The sequence below is a fragment of the Panthera leo genome, chromosome C2, assembly GCF_018350215.1.
Source record: "Panthera leo isolate Ple1 chromosome C2, P.leo_Ple1_pat1.1, whole genome shotgun sequence".
Lineage (NCBI taxonomy): Eukaryota > Metazoa > Chordata > Mammalia > Carnivora > Felidae > Panthera > Panthera leo.
In genome coordinates this window covers 54,433,659-54,458,105 of record NC_056687.1, presented here as the reverse complement: position 1 = coordinate 54,458,105, position 24,447 = coordinate 54,433,659, and the positions used below count along the sequence as shown (strand labels likewise).

The following is a 24,447-nucleotide window of genomic DNA, read 5'->3' as shown; positions in this document are numbered from 1 at the left end:
GGAGGCCTTGTCGTAAGGCGATGGTGCATCTATTGATCTGGGAAGGAGCCAGACATTCTGCCTCTGACAGTAAGTGAGAAGTAGGTCCCTCAACTCAGGTTAAAGTACAAGGAGGTTAGAGGAGAAGATTTATAAACTGATGATTTATAAACTGAGTTACAGTTACCTGGTGTGGATGTCAAGGAACAAATGGCCCCACAGAAATGAACATAATTAGGTTTATACAATGTTGTTGCAGATTGCTCAGTGAAATGGGCAGCTCATGGGCAATTGGGAAAAATTGTACCTTTAAAACTGGAAAATGTGGATCAGACTGTAGTGAATTTGAAGCACATATAATTCTATTTAAACATGTTGGGTGTAAGTGCCATGTAAGTGCTATTAAAGACTAGCTTTATTTTTCAAAACAGGTAGAGGATAGAAGTGCCCATTTGTTAGGTTTTATTTTGTGTCCTGGGGCCACAGGAAGGTCTTATTTACATGCGTTGGGGGGAGAGGGCAGGCTGCCACAAGACGGGCCACTGTGGCATGAAGATGACGTTGAGTTAAAAAGCAATCAACACCCAACAGATTTCGGAAAAGCTCTTGATCTCTACTTTAAATGCCTACAAAGAATTAAGATAGAGGACCTGCTCCAGGAAGAGAACTGTCACCATAGATCCTTACATTAGGATGAGAACTAGGTGTGGTAGACAGGGAGGAACCTGGCAGGGCCTGACTGATCCAAGTCTTCTATGTACATCGTTTCTGAATTGCCAGCAAACATGTGTTTATCAAACGTTTACTCTTTTTCATCTTCCTGTGAATTGCTTTCTTTTCCTCCAAAGTGCCAGCCCCCTCCCTGCTTCTCCTTAGTTCTGGATGACATCTATACCTTGGTTTGCCTGTCTTTGGAATTCCGTCTCCATGTGGATCCCCGTAGGTACACTCTTAAATTTTATTTTCTCCTGTTAATCTGTCTCGTGTCAAATTGGTTCTTAGTCCGGCCAGAGAGGGGACAGGACGTTCTTGCTCCCTGACACATGAAATGGATCACTCTTCTGCCTGATTTTCAAACTGATAACTATGTGTGTGTGTATGGTAAAGGCTTAAGCTATTATAAGGTTAACGTTCAAGTTAAAAAGTTTTAACCCTAAAATAAAGTTGACTGGGAGGAAAAATAAAAGTGTGACCGGGAAGTGTGAACAGCATTGCTCATCTGTAGCAATTTAATCTCAGAAATCTCATCTCTGTTCTAAGACCCGGAAGATTGTCCCCTCAGCCAGTGCTCTTCAGCAGGGGAAGGAGAACTGTCAGGGAAAAATGAACGGTTCCCTGCTCCATGACTGGGGTGTCTTCCAGGGTCCCACCTGCTGTGCAGTCTTGCCACTTGGTTGGCTGTGCCTTGTCTTTGACTGCTAGCGAAAGCCTGCTCTGCCCCAGGAAATAGTATTCATCGGCTAATTTATGACTCTGTTCATTTGTCCTACCAATTACTGATGCTGCTCTCTGCAGTAGGCTGAAACACTGGGACAGATTCTACCTAAAATAGATCTTTGGCTGAGGAGCAGGTGGTGGCGGCAGGCTAGAATGTCACCCAAAGGCAACTCGGAAGAGAAAAGTGCGCACCCGGACCAGAAAACCATTTGTTTCTTAAAAGAAGGCATATGGAATATTGGATGTGTGGGTAGGAGTGAAAGAGGAACCCAAAAAAAGGAATTCACATGGATAAATGTTCATATATAAAAGATGTTAGTCTGATTCTAGTTTGAACAGTGTCCTACAGAGGACTGTGGCATGCTTGACAGTCAATGCTCTGCATTTGCCTTCGAATTCCAGGTGCCCTGTCAGGTGGACTTGTGGAGGTGAAGACTGTCATTGCTCCTACCGCCTCAGCTGGGTCCTCAGCACAACTAGGTCCCTAAGAAATGTTGCTACATGGGCAACCCACTCATGGAAAGTTAGATGTTTGGGAAGTGGGGAAAGGAAGACCAATGAAGCCTTTTGGCAACACAGATCTCACTGATGGTCTTTGAGGGTCCACAGACAGATGCCTGATGAACTCCAAATTAAACTCTTTAAATTTCTAAAACCTTTCTGAATTCATGCATGAGTTACAGTGCAGTCTGCAAACCTGAGAGAGATCATCCTGGTTTTTAAAGCAGATGTTTTTGGAGCTAAAAGAATTCCTTTAACTATCAATCCCTAAAAAGCTGGAGGCGGTATGATTTGGCCATACTGAGATGAACATTTAATGTAAAAAGTAGATACACCACCTTCCATACTACCAAAGGGGAAGTAATCCTGCAGTCCTTCTAGATAATAGGTACTTCCTAGAGTGAAGTCCTTTTCAATGGTCGAGGATTAGCGAATAAAGTCTCGCATGTACAGTTCAGACCCAAATCCTTCACAACAGCCCCATCTTGTTCCAGGAATCCTCTTGGAGCAAAGGGGTTCTTGAGTCATTCACCCCACCATGAAGATCTTACAAATATCCCCAGCGGAGAAGAAAGGGCCAGGAGATACAGCTTTTGTGTGCACAGGGTGCAAAAGCAGGGAGGTGTGCTATTGCTGCAGACAAGTGCAACAATTGGAAAGATTGCACTTCAGTAACATGCAAGAGTTGGGACTGAGGTTGAGGAAAGGATACAGCCCACGGAGAAGGAAAAGAAGTCAGAGAATCACACTCTCTGGCTATCAAAATTACCTCTGACTCTTAAGGCCAAACGCTTAAATCATGCTGCTTGACCTCACCATTTCAAATATTCCTAGGCTGTGTCAAGGCTGAGCTGATGTGCTAACTGCACATCAGCCCTGGAGTCAACATAGTTGGGATGCCCCATGCCTCAACACACCAAAAGGAAGTGCACAGCATCATGGATCTCCCCCAAACACTTGTCTCACTTTTGCCATTCTCAGAGATCTGTGGCCTTGTCTTAGCAGCTCTTGTGCCAAGATCCCTTCTATGAAAAAGGGCTTTAAAAAAATAAAAATTTGAAGTAGAACAGTAACACATTCCCATTTTCTCCCCTTAAAGCCTTCAAAATGCATATTATGTTTCTCATGAGTTTATATGTAGCTTCTTCCTGACAGCCTTTGATTCTCATGCCCAACCTCATCCATATTGCATTTCAATTAAAGATGCATATCTCTAGCCCCCACCAGAGCACACCCCCCCCCACTAGACTATACACCCCAGAAGACTGTCTTGTTGGTACTTAGCAGGTATCCAATAGCAGTCATCCACTGCAGTTCTGCTGAATGATTAGATTGTTACAGGAGCATGACGTAAACTATTGAATGGACGTGAGGTGTGGATCACAAAGAACTCTCCTGGAGCCAAAGCAAGTGAGGTGAAATAATTTTCATGGGTTTTGAACAGAGAAGTGGAACAGAGCAGGGTTTTTAAGCAATTTTATTCTAACAATACAGTCTTGATTTTGATTGATATACAATAAGAGTTTTAATGAAGGTGAGGCTAGCATCAGTGTGTTAAATACCTCATATTCTATTTACAAAAAGGGTTTAGCTCTTCTAGGACTGTGCAGAATATTGCTCTTTTATTTCTAGTATACTTATAAATGTATAAATGCCTAAGAGATAGTATGGGAGAAATGAAAATTTAAAACTAGAAAACATCATCTGAATTTCTCCAGTTTCAAGAATTATAGAATAAATATCTTGGAGGAAAAATAATTTAAAATTGTATCATACTGCTTTCCTATTAAACATACTTCAAATACATGCTTCAAATTAGATGGCAAATCATTGCCTATTTCTGCATCTACCGAGTATATTTCCACTGTTTGTATATCTTTTCAGTACTTTCATGCTTGGTTCTGGAAGATATGAATCGTATGTATTCAAGGTGCCTTTCATAAGCTCCACAGCCCAATAGTAGTACAGACCAGGAAAATGTAATCACTGATACTTGAGTACATTTCTTGGAAATATTTTCATGCTGGCTTTAAAACCATTTTGACTTTCAGACATCGAACTTGAAAGACCTGTTTGTCTGAACTTTCCCTTTTCCCCTTTCACCCTCCATCATTGTCAAGAAACTTTCAATCTTCACATTTTTCTTTTCTGACTTCTGCAATACACAACTTTGAGACAAAATGACCTTTTATAAAATTCCCTAGGGTGAGGGATCTCCAAGTGGGTTGAGCCATAAAGTAGGAGTTACCATTTTCTCTCTTCCAGGAGCGACTTCATTTTACGCTTTTAATTTCTGGCCTGTTGACTCAGGGTTCCAGATTTTTTCAACCTTTTGGCAACCTGCTTTCCAGAGCTCATCTAAAATTTTGTCTCCACTGTTCCCCTCCACAGATTTCACTCTTGTAAGTCTGAGAGAGAAAAACCCGAGTGGGAACAGCAGTGGAGGGAAAAGTGTAGAGGACATACAAGTTTGTTAAAGTTTTATATAAAATTATAAAAGTTTTAGCCCTTGGGACTTTTTAGACACTGTCTGGAAAAAAGGGAAAGGTCATAAGAAGCAAGGCTGAAAATAAACAAATAAAGACATGCCAAGAAAAGGGTCTCTCTGATGAAGCTCTCTTCAGAACACTGGGTCAAGAAAGGTAAATCTAGAGATACTCAGCGGGAACAACATTACCGAATTCCAAATTATCTTCCCTCCAGCACGACTCTTCCTGTGGCTCACGGATTCCTTTTGCTTTGGGCAGGAAACAAACATATTTTTGGAAGTGTGAGGAGGCGATACATTAAAAAAAGAAAATTTGTGCATATCAAAATATTTGTTTTTAAAGGCTGTATATGAAGTATTTATACATGAAATCACACTTCTTGGATATGCATAGCTAGGGTTGGGAGATGAAATGAAGGAAAAATGGGTAAAATACAAATGAAGCAAGAATTGGGAAACTATTAGTATTTGTTGAAGCTGGGTGGGTGATGGGTCTACGGAATTCACTCTGCTAGCCTCTTACCTTTGCATATGTTTGAAATTTTCCATACTTTCAAAAGGTGAAAAGGTTGCTGAAAAATTACGATGAACGATTTTATGTTCTTTCAGTTGTATGGAATGGAGTCAGTGGTATTACTTTTAGCTCAACACTTAGTGATAACTGTTTTATGTTTCCTTGCAAGAGACTATGTTCTACCCCAAAGGACAGATCTGTGTAATACATATAGAACCATAAAACCACACACGTCTAACCCGTAATCTTTTTTTCTAATAGAATTTATATTCTTTGGTATGGGGCTTCCATCATCACTACAACACATTTCATTCCTAGTAATTAAAAAAAAAAAAAAAAAAAAAGTGTCCTGGAGTACTGGACATGTAATTCATCAGGCAGACTAATTTTATGGAAAAATCCCATAGTGCTACATACACAAGCGTGAGTTGCCTAATGTGAATTTAACATATTGAGTTTTCCACCGTATTGTATTTCCTGCTATAGCTTACTCCTGATGCAGCAGGCCCTTACAAGTTTAAAGAGGAAGCTAGCTATACTTAGGGTCTCTTTCGAATATACATGAACATATCAACTTTTGAGTCGGAATAAAAAATCATAAAATCAACAATTCCCATTTGATGAACATTTCTGTTACAGGCCCTAACTTCATAAGTATTTTTTTTCATCCGAGCAGAAGTGTGAGGAGGCATTATCACCACCATCATTTTGTAATTGAAGTGGGGTTCAAGGAGGTCGAAAAGCCCAATGATAAACGGATAAGTGGAACCAGACTTTGAAGCCAACTCTGTCTGAACAAAGCCTGTGGTATCATTATACTCTGTATTTATATACTATGTGTGTGTGTGCTCTTCTGAAGGATTAAAACAACATAGCCAAAGTTCTAAGGTTCAGGACATTGCATCCAGCCAAGACCGAGGTCTGAATTTATACTTTAGGTTACGCGTTATCACTTCCATAGTTTTATTACAGTTCAGGGAGAGTTGGTATGTTCAAGGTCATGCTTTTCCCAGGGAGGCCCTGCTCCTAAGTGGCAGAATGAAGCAGATCTTTCTTCTGTCAGGCTGATTTCTCCTCTCCCCATTAGGGAGAAGCAGCCCAAGCCACTCAAACACTGGGACTATCAGGAAACAGTTTGGGGGAGGTCACCATTCGCATTCTGAAAGAGCTGAAGTATCTTTTGTTAAAGTGCTTTCCCTACTGTTTTTAGTAGACAGGGTATACTGAAGGCACTTAGTCTATAGACAGGGGTGTGAATGTAAAGAAAGATATTTGAATAATATCTTTAAAATATTTCAAATTTTTATTAAATATTTTTATTCAGTTTTAAGATCACAGTTAAAGTACTTTAGCATGTTATACACATGACTTACATGTGCAATTTTTAGAAATATCAAATTAAGTATAAGATTTTGAAGAAAGAAATTATATAAATGTGTATATTGACTTTTACTACACATACATCTAAGAAAGCAATAATTCTGTTGTACCATTAAGTGGAAATCATTTATTACATGGCATGTTTACACCAACTCTAAAGAGAACCAAGCCAATTTCTGAAAGCAAAAAAATGAGCAATTCAGTCATGCTGAAACTGTCAACAGACTTAAGACCTGGTGGTCAAATGAAGCCATGGTTAATTTAGGACATGTAAGTAAGCAATTCAAACCTAAGAGAAAAGTTCATAATCTGGAACAATGGAGTCTCAGGTGGTTTTTATTCTTTTTTGGACAAATTCCTGAGAGCAAGAGACTTGTTTAGTGCTAATGAAACGCGAAGAATGTTGCTGAGCGTGTGCCGAGCTCCAGGTCACAGACCTGCCCCACCCCCAGTTCTGCTGTTCTGAGAGCCCAGGCGCTAACCTGAGGCGTCCAGGGACATGGGCCGGCCCCCGGCAACTGCCAAGGACCAGCAGTGTTAGTTGGTGAAACACACGTGCCCTTGTGATTCACGTTAGAGCCTGTGAGGTATGACTGCGGTGCAGGTGGGAGGGTTCGGAGGCATTGAATTAGGTCCTTGTTACTCAGTAACCAGTTACGGCCCAAGTGACCGGGCAATCTTTGGAAGGAGTAGTAATTTTCATGACAACTAGTTCTGTGCACAAAAACCAATTTGAGGGCAGGATCAATTTTGACCACTGACTGCAACAAGAAAACAGTGGCCAGAGAACTTAGTACAAGGTTTCCTCCTTCAACTTATTAGTATAAATCCTACCATCGCAAATAAAATTTGGCCAGGAGCTGAAACTTGCATTTTTTGTGTGTGAAGAAAATGTGTACTTATGTTTTTTAAGGAAAGCATAGCACAGATGGAGCTGTATCGGGGGAATCAAATATATTTGTCTTGTTGTTCACTATTTTTGTTGTCACTTCTTTGATCCGAAATAGAAAGAAAATAATGTCCCCAGTGAAAAGGACAAGGTGATTTAATATGGAGTATAATAAACTTAGCTATCACTTCCAAACTAAAGCAAAGCAGTCCATCAAACCCTGAATACTTCACCAGACATATCTGGTAAGATAAACTGAACAACTTGTTTCTTAATGTGAGTATGATGTTAGTTAATCTAAATAAGATGAGTTTTAAAAACCCCAAAAACTCAAGTAAGAACAAAATCCAAATCTAACTCTTTGGGAATGCTTGTATAAATAAAAGCAACATCTAATTAACAATTAGTACACTCTTTATAAGGTGCAAAACAAGGTCCTATGTGGGGAGAGCTAAATTTTCATTTCCACCTAGCAGTCACTCTGAATACTTTATAGGTCAAATGTAATAATGACATTTGCTTCTGCTGCCCATTTTCAGCAATACATTGTTCTCTCTGGAGAAGGTGGTTTGGGAAGTCAAAACACTGCAGTGGGAAACAGTGGCACTGAAGGTAGAAGCAAAAAAAAAAAAAAAAAAAAAAAGACAGACCTTTGAAACAGGACTTACTGAAATTAACTTTTAAAGCCGAGGTAGCCCATTAGAATTGGCCTTACGTGAGGGCTCTATGGAGCAGTGCAATCAAAGGTGAGTCTCCTCAACAGCATCACGGACACCCCGACTTTCCCTTTGCAAATGCTGATTCCAGGCCTGGCGGGACTTCCTGCCTTCTCCCCAGCGAGGCCACGGTGGCTCTTCTCCTCTGCTGGGTGGGTGTCGGCCTCCAGCTCCAGCTGCTGGTCTCCAGAACGCTTGGGATTCATACAGTAGTTTAGCAGGCAGCATGGTCCCACTGCTTCACATTAATGCCAAACGCCAAACTTGGAACAGAGCTATTCGATACCCTCCCTCCCTCCCACACTGTATAAACAAAACGTGTCAGCTTCCAGCTTACTCCTGGTTCTGGATCAATTTATAATTTGCTTGAGATTTTACATAGGTGCAAACTTTTCCATACGATGAGCCAAAGACTGCAGAGTGCAAACAAAATTTTATGAAATGACTTAGGCGGAGTAGCATCTGACTTGCTAAGAAAGTGACAGGGAATAAACATGTTGGAATATAAATAACCAGACCAGTTCAGATGCTCCTTTTTGTTCGGAGTGTTCCATCGCAGGAACCAGAATCAGTGATAATATGGGAATGATTTCAGCATGGCTTTGAGATGGCATTGGTAGAAAGCTCTTCTGACAGAATTAAACAAACATAGTTCTGGTATTTGTGGGAAAAAGAGACTGTCAGAATTACAACAGTATGATTCATCCTTATAAAAGGGCTTTGATGAATTACAGTTTGATCTAAAATCTGGGAACTAACCTAATCTGGGGATAAGAACCTGTATCGTCAATGTGGCTGTGGGACGTTGTTTCCTTCTCCTGATCTCCTTACAGTTATCCAAACAAATAAAAACTTAAAAAGGATGTCTTACAGTATTTTTTTTTCTTTCACTCAGCTTCTTATAGCTGCAGCTTCAGTTACTATAATATACTCTACACACTTCAAAATTACATAGGAAAATACCCAGAACAACTAAATAAATAAAAGGCTAAGGAAAACTGGAACAGTACTGCGTCTCCATCTGAGACTAAATCATCCACTTCGGCATCACAGAGAAGGGCTAGGACAATTTTTTTCAAAAGATTTATATACAGGTTTGAATCCAGAAATTAAGGTTAAAAGCATAAATATCGATAATTTCAACTAGATTCAGAATGGTTTTTCAGAAAGATATGATACAACAATTTAGAATAAAACAAAGCAGGCATCGTATTTTGGTTTGCTTGAGATATACATAAGGTGCAAGAACTTCTTCTCTTGAGGATGCTTGTGGGACAAATGTTAGTGTCAATGGTGTTTGCTGGCAGATTAAGGTACACACCATAGCAATATGATTTTCCAAAATATAAAAGAATAAGATAAATGAAATGAAAATGGTAGATGGGGGGGCACTACATGTTGGTTGGGAATATCTGTGCTAACAAATATTGTTACCTGAAAATGCCAACACCCCTCACCAGCGGATTCAGGGCATGAGAAAAGCACTAGTATTGAAATCAAGACTTCACTCAGAGAAACAACAAGGCGAGTGTCTAAAGGACTATAAAGCTTTGCAGGATTTCTGCTACTCTCAGTGCCTAACCGCTTAAAAATTAAGCATTTCTACAAAAAGGTTTTTTTTTGTTTTTTGTTTTTTTAAGTATCTGAAAACAGTCATATCCAGTAGGTTGCCCTCCCACCCCACCCCTGCCTAAGGGAAAAGCCACTGAGGTTTAGGAAAAGCAGATCAAGTAAGATATTAATCACATAGAAAAAAGTAATCTTTTGTTTTGCTTCTTTTTAAAAAAGGTCCCATGAATATACAGCAATCTCTTAAGGAAATCTAGTGAAATGTAATTGGAGGATTGAAGGACGGTGCTCTGGCAAAAATAGATCTATTCTAACGTGTTCTAGAGAATAACAAGTTAGTACCATTGTCAAGGTGCATGTTCTGCACCAAACAATTTCTGTTGTTGGTTTTTGTTTTGTTTCATTTTGTTTTGTTTTTGGATTTTTAGCTAATTATAATTTTTAAATCACTGCTAGCAAGTGGTCCAAAAGCTCCAACAGCCACCAACATTGGGACCCAGCAATTTTCAAACATTCACTTTGTGTTTTGAAATTTAGAAAATATTAATAAAACAGCATCATAGTAAAAATATTATGCTAAAATCTGGGGCTGCTCACCTGATTTATTTCTACGCGAATGGGGTTAAGCTTTAACCTCGGACTAACTAGCTTTCTAAATCCTTCTTCCTCCACGCCCACAATGTTTATGCATTTTTGAGGACACCATTCCAATGCTCTGCTGTCCTCTTTACCTGCTTTGAAGAAAAAAACAACCCAAACAAATCCCTATATTCTTTTCAATTGTTAGTATGTTGTACATATTTTCCAGCACCGAAACTGAAGTAATATCTACAACTATGAAAAGCTAAACCTAGTCAGTACTAATAGAGTCGTTTTTTGTATGGCTATTAGGTCAGATTACGATTAGAAAAAAAAAATCATCATTACAATTCAGTCAAGTATAAATAAGAAAGCTAGATAAAACCTTGTAAACTGTCATCATTTAGAGATCTAATTCAAAAGCTTCAAACTCGAACTAACGCTATCAAAATTCCGCCAGTTTGAAAACCAATAAAAATTATTGCTGGAATCCAATAATTAAAATTTGGTAGTTTGTGCTGTGATGCAAGAGTGGGGATCTACTTTGTGCTATGGAACAAATACCCTGTAAACTCGGTAGCCTCCGACTAATTTTGATTTATCACTTTGCATGTGTTGCTAGGAAACAAGACACTGTGAATGTCAGGTGGTTAAGTCGGTATGTCGAATGTTCGGATAAGCCAGGTAATCCACTTGGCACTGGCATATGTATGGTTGGTTTTATGTCCGAAAGCAACAAAACACAAAAAGGAAACAAACTTGCAGGTGGATCTGTGACTAAGAATCCCACTCTGGTCAGGCATCCCTCCCTCGGCATTTATTCATTCAACACCTCCTTGACAACATCAACTCAAAATGGCTCTAAAAACCTGCAGTGCCAATTAGGCTGTGCATAGCAATTGCTACCCGTCCAGTCTGTCTGGGATGGATGTAAAAGGTCTGTAGCTCAAAGTCCACATGAAGTGAGTGTCTTCAATGTGTTTAGGATAGTGAAGTAATACTAAGGTCACTTCTGAATAATATTTTTCTTTTTTTGTTTGTATGAACGATCCATTGGTCACATAGACCCCTGTGTAAAAATAAAAGAATCCTCAAGGCATGAAAACATCAGTAATCTGTAGGACTCTTCCCCTGTCTGGGAAAATATTTGCCACAATTTGCCCCAAGCAAATTCTTCTTAGTCACTCAAGGCTAAGAAAAAAACTCAGCTTGTAAGAATTGTAATTTTCTCTCTCTCTCTCTCTCTCTCTCTCTCTCTCTCTCTCTCTCTTCCTTTTCACCAGCAAACTACCACTCTGGTGGCAAATATAAAAGTGCAGAATATATGGACCACGAGGCCGAGCATACACCGCTAACAATGGTACATGTGCCTGCCCGTGCTGCTTGGGGGTCTCTGGAACAGGCTTTTTAATATTATTCTACAATATAAATGTAGGTATAACCTATTATATAAACCATCTTAGAACTTAAATCTCCATGTACAAAAAAGACTAAGAATATCTAATAATAACTAGTGCAGTGCGTCAGTTTTTGTTTTTTTGTTTTTTGTTTTTGTTTTGAAAGAATAACTAGGTAATATACGAAACTAGTTTCACACTCTCCGGTTGGTAAAAGAGACGCTGGATGAGCTACAGTAAAGGCAGCCTTTTACCAAGTTACCACCTATTACCGTCAAAAGCCTTCAATAGAAAGCAAAGCTCCAGGATCATTCTGTTTCTGCTCATTATCAGACAGATAACCTCACCCTCAAAGACTCTGGGTTCCAAAAGAACAAACGGGCCCAGGATGCTAACTTCTGCTTCAAGTGAATCTGGGCCGTGTAGGGCAACAAGCACTTGTTTGCAGTCTATATTTTCCACCACATGGACTCACTAGCATCCCTCCGTAAAGAAAAGGCTAGGGTAGTAGGTAAAGCACAATGTTTTACAATTAAAGGGCGCTTCACTGGTCAGCGCAGGAAATAAGTACAGGAGCCTGTGGCATTTCTTTTGGCTGTCCATCATGGGTGAGCGGAGTGGACCTCTGACCTCTGCAAAACAAGAGGAAGAACAAAAGAAATCACCCACTTAGAGTATGTTATCAGACACAGGAGAGGATGATGAGTAACCAATAAGAGCTTTCCAATATCTTGTTTAACAGCTAATGTTGACTTGTTACTGATGCTGTTTAAACTGTTAGCTGCTGCTTTTATTGTTTTTTGAAAAACTTCTTATCTCAGTTCACCTCACATGACTCAACAACACACTGTGTCCCAAACAACCATCTCCATTTTGCAGAGATGAAATCTGAAGCACCAACAGATTTGGGGCAACTCCCTAAGAAGTGGAAAACTTTTAGTCAAGGGCAGTGGTTCTAAGACAATAGTCTCTTGATCCACTGATATTAAAACAGGACCCATTCCTTTCCTCAAGCTGCCCAAGGGGAAAATTCTCCTCTACTAATTGATAACCTCCAGGATTATTTCCTAAGACATATAATAATAAACGCAATTTATTTATTTAAGTGTTTATTTTTTTGGGGGGGGGGAGGGGCAGAGACAGAGGGAGACCGAGAATCCCAAGCAGTCTCCATGCTGTCAGCACAGGGCCTCTCATGTGGAGCTCAAACTCACTACTTGTGAGATCATGACCAGAGCTGCAACCAACAGTGGGACGCTTAACCAAGTGAGCTGCCCAGGTGCCTGTAATATTAAAACTTAAGTGTAATTAAAGCAATGGCTGGAGACCAGAGGTCTGTGACCCTAACACAAATGAATGAAAACACTGAAACCCTCCTAACTAAAGAAAAGCCTCACAGGAGCATGGAGAGCAAGAGTGCAAGGGAAGAAGGCAGGCAGTGACTCGTCTTTAGAGTCTCAGAAAACCCGCACAATTTGGGTAAAATCAACACGTGCAGAGACAGAACTCTAGACAAGAAAATTCATATAAATAACAATCATTTGGATTGAACTACACCAAACTTAGCTGATTTTTTATTCTGCTTTTGTTTAATGAGTAGGAAAAAACTTACTTCACAGTTGTAAGAGAACCCTTCAAATTCTTGGTTAATTTCCACAGAGCTTCTCATTCTAAAAAGACAGGTTTGGGCACCTCCCTGACATTCCCCAACAGGCCTACCAAAGACCAGACAAGGTGCGCTCACTGCTCTGGCCTACAGTGGTCTGTGTTGCACAGCACTGGGCTGAAAATCTGTGAGGCAGCAGCAAGGCTTCCAGTGGCCTGACCCTTTCCACATCGTATCTTCTTCAGATGACACGGAACAAAAGCAGCTTTTTAGAATTTCAAATTATACCTTTTTTACAACTAAATCCAAGTTTCTTTCTCTTGATGCACACACACAAAAATAATGTAGATAAATTACAACATTTGGGGATTTCAGAATCCAATAATCACTTAGCCTCAGATACTAGGATTTCAGAAAAACAAAACATGTGCTATAATCAAACCTCTGGATTAATCTGTTCAGTCATGTGGGGATGCTGTAAGCACCAACTGTTCAATATGTTCAACTCTTTGTTCAAGAAAGATGAAATTAAAATGACATTTTTTTACCTTTACGACTGAATATGTAACAATATTACAAAAGCTAAAAGAATTTTAATTAAGTATTGAAAAAAGGAAACAGAAGAAGAAAAAAAAGTGAAAGATGAGAAGTACAGTATAAAAAAAAGAGCAACAGGGACAGAGAGCAACTAGGGTGAAAGCCCAGTTTAATTAGAAAACAAAAGCAAAGGAGGGGGGAACCCAGTATGGCTACAAATAACGGATGCTGCCGTTCCCAGCGTAAGGTTCGGTGAGACTCTTCGTGACTTTCCAGGACACGACAGATGATTGCTTAAGCAGCATGTCTGAGCAAAGGCAAAGACACCGGAGTTCAAAGACCTTAGTTCAAATCTTAACTCAGTTTAGATGTGGGTTCTTGGCAAGTTAATGGTCTGCAGTTTCGTTAAAAAGGGATCAAAAAGACCCACCCGGCAGGGCTCATTTTAGGACTCAGTTTAATGAGCTTTCCCCTTATGGAAGTCCTAGTAAACAAACAGGCTCTCAACGAAGGTTTATTCCAACTTCCTATTTCCTGCATTTTGCAAAACTGCCTTTCTATGTCAGGTTTCTGAACCTAACATTATGATTTCTCCTGGCAAGAATGCAGGTAATATGTTTCCACCCCAACTCTGCTCATCACCCTCAAAATTATGAACCTAGGTGATGCGAAAACAATAGTCAATGGGTGTGCAACCCAGGTAAAAGTACATTAAGCCTGCAGGTAGATGGAAGTCTGGAGGTTCTGCTTTAACAGGTAAGGGCCCTTAAGGGGGATCTGTTTTTGTAGATATTAATAACACTAACCATTTATGAGATTGATAGTAAGATTCTAGTATGCAATATTGTTCTGTCCAATGGGAGATTAAAAAAAAAGAATCTTTTTTCTATGCTTGCTAGTGAACGTAGGTGGTCATACTTTAAGAACATCTCATCTATTCATTCACCCATTCATTGTTTCATTCATCCATTGATGTAGCAGGAACTAAGGAAGCTGGGGATGTGAGGATTAAAACCAGCGCTCTGCTTTCAAAATTCAAGAGACAGACATATGAAGGAATAATTACAGCCCAGTGTGGCAGCTGGTCTCAGAGAGCATGTATAGAAAGTATGCAGGGACTTCAGGAGGGAGACACAGAGCAGAAAACAGGACTAGCGACGGAAGGAGAACCAGGAGTTTGCGGAGACGGGGAGACACACAGGCAAGAACCCGGCTTATCCAGGTGGCAGCGACTGATCCCACGTGATCGCAGGGCAGGGAGGAGGGGTTGGCAGAGAGGAGAGTGGGAAGGTTTGGTGAGGCTTTCTGCTGCTGCAAACTGGAAGTCACGGAAGGTTGGTTAACAGAGCCAGGTGTGACCACAGTTGTGTCTGGAAGGGGATGCTGGCGGCAGTACTGGGTGACTGTGTGGTAGACCTTGCTGAGCCCTGCATTATGATCCTCTCCGAATTTTTACATTGCCTTTTATCGAAAATTTATGGGGACACTTAGTAACATGCGGGCATGCATTTCATTCTTCTCACACGTGTAGGAGTCTGTCCTCTGTATGAGTGGAGAATTATCTGTGCATGATCTCCTTCAGAGATTTGAGCAGGTTTTAACAAGGTCTGTCAGCATTCTCTTGCCGTTAGGCACTTACAGTACACACAAGAAAAGGAATTTGACTTCTTGGAACTATCTAGAGGCTATCTGTGAGGAAGCACTAGAACTGTAACATGACAGGTAAAGGGCCTCCTGAACCTGGATGTGGAAAGGGACAGTGCAGCCCAACAGGAGGGTATGGAAGTTGTGCTAGATTTAAAACTTTTGCACTGAACACGGAAGTCTGGGAAAGTAGCTCACCTGTGGGTAATCCACTTTGAATAAAAGTACGAAATACCCAAATTTACAAATGGCTATTTTTGCTTTCCCAAAGGATCCATTAAATAGTAGAGTCCCAATTATACACGTAGAACTTTAATATACTTTCTGTGAGGCTTTACTGAGTTCAAAAGCCTTTCAGATTTATGATCTCACGTGATCCTTACAGCTCTGTGATTCTTTGGGGCTATCATTATGCTCCATGGAAGATGAGAAAACCGAGACCGAGAGAAATGACTTTGTAGCAAACTGACAGTTAAAGAAAAATCCAGACCTTCTGCCGTCCATGAGTCAGATGCCAAGACGCTTTTTCCTGACCACAGTTTTCTTCCACTACCATCATGACTGCTGCCAACACCACTGTTAACCAGGGCATTTACCATGTACCAGCACTGGGACATTAGTTCATTCCACATAACATCTCTATGAAACGAGTGCCACTTACACCCATTTTATAGAAGCAAAACTGAAGGATAGAGAGGTGAATGATCGATCTTGATCAAGACCTTGCAATTTACAGGTGAAGGATGTAGGGCTCAAACCCAGCTCTGAAGCCTGACCTTGAAGCTCCAACTTAATGATTAGAGAATATTGCTTCTCTGCTCTTTCAGGTTTTTATGGAAATGAAGTTTAGCCACAGGATAGTATATTTAAAATGCAATACCTGGCTGACTATATTATCTTATATTTTCCCACACTGCTAATTAGGACATACGCTTTTGGAACATGTCACATAACTTGCTCTTGAACCAAGTCTCGTGAACCCCAAAGCATTGTGAAAAAGGCCACAAATCACTTCAGAGAGAGTGATTCGGCTTCCACGTTGCTCTCTCCATCCCTCTTCCGTGCCCAGGAGTGAGGATGAACGGGACCCCCCAAATCCTGGGGGAGCACACCACTCACCTGTGTACGTTCTCCATGGCGGCCACTTCAGCCAGCGCGGCGAGACTGAAGAACGCAGACACGGCTGGCATCTCTGGAGTGCTGCTCCGCGTCTCCGCGGCCTCAGTGTTGTGTGAGCAGTCGTCACCGCAGCCGGACTCGGTCACTTTAGGGAGACTCCTCTGCAGTTGTTCCTTTGGTTTGTCATCTGTAACGACAGGGAAATTGATCACAGGAGGATCACAATGTTCTCTCCAGAGGAGGGACACAGAGAAAACTCTGTGCAGACCATGTGAAATGAGCTAATATTCTTTGTTCACTTTTGTCATCCATCGAATACCAAGGCTTTTATCAAGGATTTTCTACTCCCACGGTAACAAAACTCTTTTATTAAGCTCAGTTGCAACTATGGACAGTGCTATGCCCTGAAGCTAGGTGGAAGAGAAGCTGAGTTTTATTCAAGGTCAAAGAACAGGTCAGTCTCAGAGTGAGAGGGAAAAAGGGGCTTTGGCCAAAATAAAACCTATGGGACTTCTGCAAAGGGGCCTGTGGATGCTGTACAAAGCCCCTAAAACCCAAGTGCGCAAACGTTTCTGATGAAGCCGTAGGATGCCCTGCAATGGCAACTTGGACACTCGGTACGCTGTGACACCAACACTTAGGATCACCAGCACTGAACTAATCCCAGTGAGATCCCAAGTTGTTATTTGTGTTCTGAAGACCTACTGGAAAGAAGACAAAGGGCCCCCTGGTATTTACAAAGAGGTGCTAAATGCTATGAAAATCTATCTGCAGGGAAGGAGTACACTTTCTAGATTACATGGCCATTATAAAGGAGGAGGAATCTTTATCATGGTTTTTAAAACATTTTGAAAATAGAAAGCAACTGATAAAGAACATAAATGTCCTATACTAGGACATGGCAGTACTATGTGCTTTTCTACATGAAGGTAATATTTTCTACGTTCTCCCACTCTTTCTGTAAGTGAAAATGAGGCTATAACAACTTATAAAATCAAAATCACAGGGGCACCTGGGTGGCTCAGTCAATTAAGCATCCGACTTCAGCTCAGGGGTTCGTGGGTTTGAGCCCCGTATCAGGCTCTGTGCTGACAGCTCAGAGCCTGGAGACTGCTTCAGATTCTGTGTCTTCCTCTCTCTCGGCCTCTTTCCCACTTGCTCTCTGTCTCTCTCTCTCAAAAATAAACAAACATTAAAAAAAAAAATCAAAATCACAGAACAGAACCCAGAGTGGAAAGGGAAGGGGCAACGGGCCTGCCGGACTAAGTATCAGGAAAAATAGATTCTAGTCCTTATCTTCTACCTAAGTAGTCCACTGTATTCAAAAACCAAACCCTACGTCTCTGATCTTCATCTCTTATATAAATGGGGGTATTTAATGTGCTTTACTGCCCTAACAATCTGCATATGCTAAACAGAAGAAAATGTGCACAAAACTTATTAATTGTCCTCCCATTCTATTTCAGCAATGAATCTTTATTTGCAATTACATTAACCTTAATCAGGTATTTTAAAATATCCCTCTCAAAAAATACTCATTTAAACATTTTTTAGACATTTTATTAGTTTTTCATCACGATAACTGTACTCTTTACTCCCCATCACCTGTTTCATCCATCCCCCCACCCACCTCCCTCTGGTAACCATGAGTCTGTTCTCTAATAGTTAAGAGTCTGTTTCTTGGTTTGTCTTTCACTCTTGTTTTTCCTTTGCTCTAAACGTTCTTTTTCTATTTATAGAATTCATTATGGACCTGTGTCCTTTTTCTGGAAACTGGATTAGGGAAGGGGGAGGGATAACTCAAAGCTGATGGAATGAGATGCTAGGGGTGCTGAAAGGCAGAAAAAAGGCAATAACAGCTAAGATCACTAATGACACCCCAAGATCTGAGGGGATTGCTCAGTGTCACTCTCTGACTCCATTCCTTAACTTGGGTCCGTCTGGCAATTCTGCTGCCATGGAGGCCATGAGAAACAGCAATAGTCCACAGGCCATGACTGAACATGGAGAAACTCACAGTAAGTTCAGATCTAGTTAAAGATTAGCCCAGAGAACTCAAGAAATCCAGGAGCATTCTCAGGCTCCCTCAGCGGTCTGAGTCAGCTTTAGAGGAAGGACTGGATGCTTTCTAAGGTTCCTTAATCCATTGGTTGAAATATTTGATAATATGGTTTGTGTAGTGACTTAAACAATGAACCAGGATGAAACACTGATTCAGCTAGTATTTTTAAAAGTCTAGGATCTCTGGGAATTTACTTAATGAAGACTATTTTTGTGCATGCTGAGAAAGAGAAGGAGAAACACACAGTCCTAAAAATTACCTTTCTTATCTAAGAATGCTTTTGGAAAAAGAGCTGTGATTTTAAAATGTGCACATTTTTGTACATTTGGGAGTCTGTGGAAAACTAGCTCTCAAGGAGATCCAGAGAAAGAAAATGTTACTATGACCAAACCCACAGAACAGACCCCTTTTCCAATGAGGACCCATACTCTGCTTATCGTCATTTGCTGGCCAATGGGGCCATGACAGTCACCGGCTTGCTCTGGTTATCTCTCATTTAAGGCTCCCTCTTCTTACCCAAAGTACCTCCTGCTGGTGACACCCGGCCATCTGCTGTCCTGACAAGGTGAGTGATCTTGGTTTTCCTTGCTTTTCTCTTTTGGCTGCCCACCAAGGGTTCTTGAGTTGTTGTTGGCTCTGGAGTGTTGGGAATGGATAGGGCATTTTTAACCTTATGAGCAGGCTCTGTGGTGTTTTTGTCTTCTGAAAATATGGCTGAAATAGGACAGACAGATCATATATGATTACACACAAAAACACAAGACGTCAACATTGCTCTTGGAAAGAAACATTTCTCAATGTCCGAGCTATCTGAATGGAGAACCTAAGAGTTTTCAAAGTACTGATGAGAAAAAGAAATAAAACACTGCCCGTGATTTTCAACCAATATATTTATGTTTGCTTTGATAAATTAAGTACACAGGATTAAGATGCCCTCTCTCTCTTTTCAACAGAATACTGAACCAAGAGGCCATCAGAACAACATTTTCTTAGTGTTTGGATCTCGCAGGTTGGTGGGAAACATAGCATATGTGAATCTGAGTGAATTGTGTCCCAACAGACTGTAATTTCTACATGTGGTCGGGGTCCCTATTTGAGATTCCCTTGGCCACCTAGTCTGGAGAAGATGATAAACAAGTTTCTCTTTCTGAGGACACTGAGATTAATTAAATATGTGCTTCTTTTTTATTTTTAAGTTTATTTATTTATTTTGAGGGAGAGAACGTGGGGGAGGAGTGGGGAGAGAATCCCAAGCAGGATCCGCACTGTCAGCGCAGAGCCTGACACGGGGCTCGATCTCACAAACCATGAGATCATGACCTGAGCCGAAATCAAGAGTCAGACGCTCAACTGACTGAGCCACTTGGGCTCCCCAGATATGTGCTTCTTAAATTCACAGTTATCATTGGGACATTTGCTTTCCATCACCGGGTTGGACTGATCAGAAAAGAAACTGTGAGGCCTGACCTTCTTTTACCCGTATAGAATGCTCAGGAAGGACGTGACAGACACTGGTGATGCTAGCATGTAATGAAACACTCTGTCACTGAATTCTAGAAGCAGGGAAAGTGCTCAGTGAGATAACTTAACGAAGTACCACAGGGCAGCAGGGCTCCTGGGAAGGTTTACTTTAGCTTCTCCAGATTCTAACTGTAATCCCAGTAAGTCACTCAGCAGCACACTCTTGTACCTAAGCGTCACTGCATCAAGAGTGAGAAGCACACTTGCTCCCAGCTCGGCTAGGCTGGGGGTGCCTGTATCCCTTCTTATATCCTCATTTCTTCAGGAGTTCATTCTCCTCGCTCCCAGTTTAACAGTGAGACAAGCAGGGGCGCCTGGGTGGCTCAGTCAGTTAAGTGTCCGACCCTTGGTTTTGTGAGTTCAAGCCCTGTGTCAGACTCTGCACTAGTGGCACGGAGCCTGCTTGGGATTCTCTGTCTCCCTCTCTGACTTTCCTTCACTTGTGTGGTCTGTCTCTCTCAAAATAAATAAACTAAAAAAATAAAATAAAATAAAAGACAAGTAAATGTAGATAGGAGTACAGCTTTTAAGAATATATACACGTAGTCCAGTTTAGCGATTGGAACTTTCTTTACTTTTTTTAAATTCCAGTGGTCTAAGGGCTTTTAAGCAGGGAAGGGAGGCATCTTTCCATTTTAAAGCCATCCAATCTCTTAAGACAGGCACAGAAACAGTTTCTGACAAAGAGGGGAGTGTGGCTCTGGAAGTCAAGGTCTGACATGACATGCTTGGTGCAAACTGAACTGGAGGAGAAAACTGAAGGTGCTGGTCAGCAGGTGGATCTGGAGGTAGACCTTGGAAATACAACAGTATGTAGGGCACAGGAGGGAAAGAAAGCTAAAAGAAGAGGAGGAGAGCAGAACGAGAATGATTCAGGATGTGAAAAAATGCACATGCTGGCATAAACACTTGCATAGGCTTCACTTAACAATTTTCATCTAGGTCTTTAATGAGGTTAGGTACATCCCGGAGAAAGGAGGGCTATGAATTTGTAAGATCTTTGCCCTCAAGAGATTGATTCCAGGTTTCCCACTCCAAAACAAGTGGGAAATCATCTCAATTACATCAAAAGAAAGGATATAAGGCAGAAATCATACCATGATTTGTGGCTTGGCCTTACCTCAATATAGCATAATAGATGGCTATGTGGGGAACTGGCTTAAGATAATAGTTATTAAAAAGAAACTACTTGGCATTGCTCCCAAATATCTTTTCAAGCAAGTAATCAAAAATTAGGAAAAAGGCTCCTTTTACATTATAGATCTGTACCCAGGAAACAGTCTTGGTGTATTTATACTTTGATAATTAGCTTACCATAGGCCAGTGCTGTTGTTATGTATCTTAAGATTTTTTTTTTTTTTTAGTTTAAACTTCAATAAAAGCTGCCACCAAATAAAAGATAATTTGTTTAGAATGCTCCAAGGAAGAAATATTCCATGACTCTTCATTAGCCTTGAAATTCAAAGCCTCCTATAGGTATAAAGAAAGAAGCTACAATCTGAGTTTACAATGAGCATAAATAGCCTCTATTAGATATTCACAAGCTTCAAACTTTATCTAGTTTCTTATCCAGATCCATCAGTTGTCCCTTCCAGTTAGAGGGGGGAATCTTAATCACCCCTCCAGTATGATCACAACATTATAGACGGCCCTTCCAGAAAAAGCACTAACCTCTTCCCTCTTCTCCTTCCTAGGAAAATCTAGAACTTGTGGAAATAAGGATGTAGCAGGGTTACAAAGATGAAGGGTGAATTACATCAGAAGAACTGCTTACAGAAAGAAGGAACCCAGGAGGTCAAAGAAAAGACCAAGTGGTTTAGGAAAAGATGAGCTAATTTCTAAACAAAGACCTGGATTCTACTCTTGATTTTTTAATTTACTAACTGCAGAACCATGGGTCTCAGTTTCTTCATGTACAGATGGAGGTTGGTCTAGATGAGCTCTAAAGCATCCATCAGCCCCAAATTTCTTTTCATGTGCTACCCAGAACCAGGGGCCTAGGCAGCCTCAGCCAGCTCCAGAATCTTAAGGTGAGGGATAAGTACACCCTTGATAAGGACAGTTAGTTCTCTTGCTTGTGGTAAACCTTCAAACGGTTTCATTTCTTTTCAGTAGTTGCTCCATTTCCTATATATTCCAGATGAATGGGTAAAAACACAGTAAGAAGCCAAGGGGATGGCTGTAGAGGGATTGCAAAAGGGAGGTAGAGTAAGGCCTAAAAGCAGACTGGGACCAGGGGAAGCTCAGAAACCAGCAGACAAGATGCCAGGGGCATTGAAGGGAGACTGGCCAAGAGACACGAACAATCAAAGTCCCAGAGGTTGGTGTACTAGGACACAGAAAAGGAGTGAATCAGGTTGCAGGCCAACTGGAAGAGGCAAAATGTGAGAATACACAGAAGATTCTCAAAAATCCCCAAAAAGGAGGCAATGTCACCTTTCTAGATATTGTCTCCTCTAAACTTAATGCCAGATCAGGAAGCAATCATGGGGCCTGCAGATCATCCACATTTGAAGAGGTACGTGATGAGATCTTGTTAGAATTTGGAAAAGGGAGTAAGGGTGAGTCTGCCCCATGCTTTGACCCAGGAGCTACCTATCCGCAAAACATCCTGTGCTGTCTGGAGGCCAGGACCAATGATACCCTTCAGGGTCAGCACTCAGAAAGAACCCTATCCTAAGAAGAAGAATTGGGGAAGGCAAGTAAGGCTAAGTCAAAGAAGTGGTTGTGCGGGACACGACAGTACATCTGAGCCCAGCAACGTTAGCAAAGCAAAGGAAGGCCTGGTGGTGAGACAGGAAATGGAAAAAGCTCAGAGAGAAAAACAGCCTGAAGCTGAGCACCAAGGAACAGCAAGCCAGTTCCTTTTTTGTCCTTTCTGCCAGACTAATGGAACTGTGAGAAAAGAAAGGCTTTTGTCCTCTAAAAACAAATTAGTCATTTCTCTTTCGGCTTGTAATTGAACACACAAACCTACCCAAGCACTGCAAAACAAGTCCACAGGGCTAGTTTTTACACTCCACGATAATCATTAACACACTTGGAGCGTATCATCTGAGAGAGATAATGTGAGCTCACTCCTGGAGCAACATGAGGAATGTGGCAATAAGAGACTGTCTTGTTTTCCAAACTCTGCTCCCAAAATGTGGGGTAAATTTTTTGAGATAGCAGCACTGTGCTTGTACTGAACCTCAGGAGTCCACCAGAGTGCTCCAGAGTCATGAATTCACATTCCAACGAGAGGGATCAAACTTGCACTGAAATTATTATAGCCAAATCTGGAATCTCACTGCCTTTGGTTGGCCTCCCTTGAGTTGAAAATGTAGTCAGATGCTGAATGGAACACAGAAAAAAGAATCGAATGAGCCTTATCTAAGATCCCAGGAGACCTTGCTGGAGTTACATAGCAACTCTTTTGAACTTGAGAAAAGAGATCAAGGTTTGTCTGAGTGTTGTGGATCATGTTTGAAAATTTAACTCTAAATACTTTTTCTCCCCTGTAATCGTACTCATATACTGCAAAGGGAACTAATCTTGAGATTTTTAGTCTAAGGTTCGAGTTGTTTTATTTTTTTCCTTTTAAGATGCCATTTATAATAGCATCATCTGAGCCAAATGAGGGGCTCAGGTATGCCTGAAAATCCCAAACTGTAAGCCGCCAAGGTACTTTAGTGGAAAGAGTGCTGGTTTCTTCCTTTCCCGCTTATGTTGGTCAGGCTTCATTTCTTTATCATGTATTTGGGGCTAATAAGCCCTCCTGAATTCACTGGGGCTCCTGCCAAGATTAGTTTTAGAAAAACTATTGTGAAAGCCCTCAGGAAACTATAAAGTAATATTAAGTATTAATTATCATCATCATTATTATGACAGTTAGAAACCTCCAGCTTAAGCATGAGCATTGGACACCGTAACTTGGTAGAAAGATAAACACAGTGGCAGATACAAGTCACCCTGGTTTATCTGAAAAGTTAACCTTTAATTCTAGGCTGATAGGCAATCTTTTTTTATGATCTGCAAAAGTTTCAAGAAATGGCTTGGTGATTTTGAATTTTAAAAGCATAGGGGAAAATGCTTAAAACAGATTATAGGCTTAGCATTTAAACGGCAGATGTGATTTCTAAGCACCTAAAGATTTCTGATATTTTGGGGAAAAAATGAATTTTGGGAAAAAAGTTATACTCAGCATGATGCCAAGAAAGCATAGTACACTTTAAGTCATCCCCTCTGAACCAAAGTCTGGAACAGCTCACAGCTGTGTGCCCTCAGTTGAATGAACTAGTATAGGCATCAGCTACGAACAACTCATGTCTAACCTCTGCCTAGGATGGCCAACATGTATTAAAATTCTCCCAATTAACAGTTTCATCTTCCGTCCTTATGTATTTGTACTCTCCCAAGGTAAAGTTTTAACAAGCAATGGTATGACCATAGGTGAGAGAGGATGAAGTAAAGGGTCTAGATAATTCACAAAGTACACAGTCACCACCTGACCAAGGAAATACAGGGGAA

At 40.9% G+C, this 24,447-nt stretch overlaps 1 protein-coding gene across 7 annotated transcripts in view; it reads right to left on the bottom strand.

Moving 5' to 3' along the window:
- Positions 1-6,226: 6,226 nt before the first annotated feature.
- BBX (BBX high mobility group box domain containing) overlaps positions 6,227-24,447 on the bottom strand; it is a 282,183-nt gene continuing 263,962 nt past the window's right edge. For 6 of the 7 annotated variants that reach the window (XM_042955354.1, XM_042955353.1, XM_042955359.1 and 3 more), the window contains 3 exons: positions 18,934-19,131; positions 16,356-16,542; positions 6,228-12,081 (listed from right to left, as the gene is read on the bottom strand). In XM_042955354.1, coding sequence (XP_042811288.1) covers positions 11,994-12,081; positions 16,356-16,542; positions 18,934-19,131 — 473 coding nt within the window. In that variant the 3' untranslated portion in view covers positions 6,228-11,993. Of the gene's footprint in view, positions 12,082-16,355; positions 16,543-18,933; positions 19,132-24,447 lie in introns of all 7 variants that reach the window. The other variant, XM_042955358.1, reaches the window with a different exon arrangement.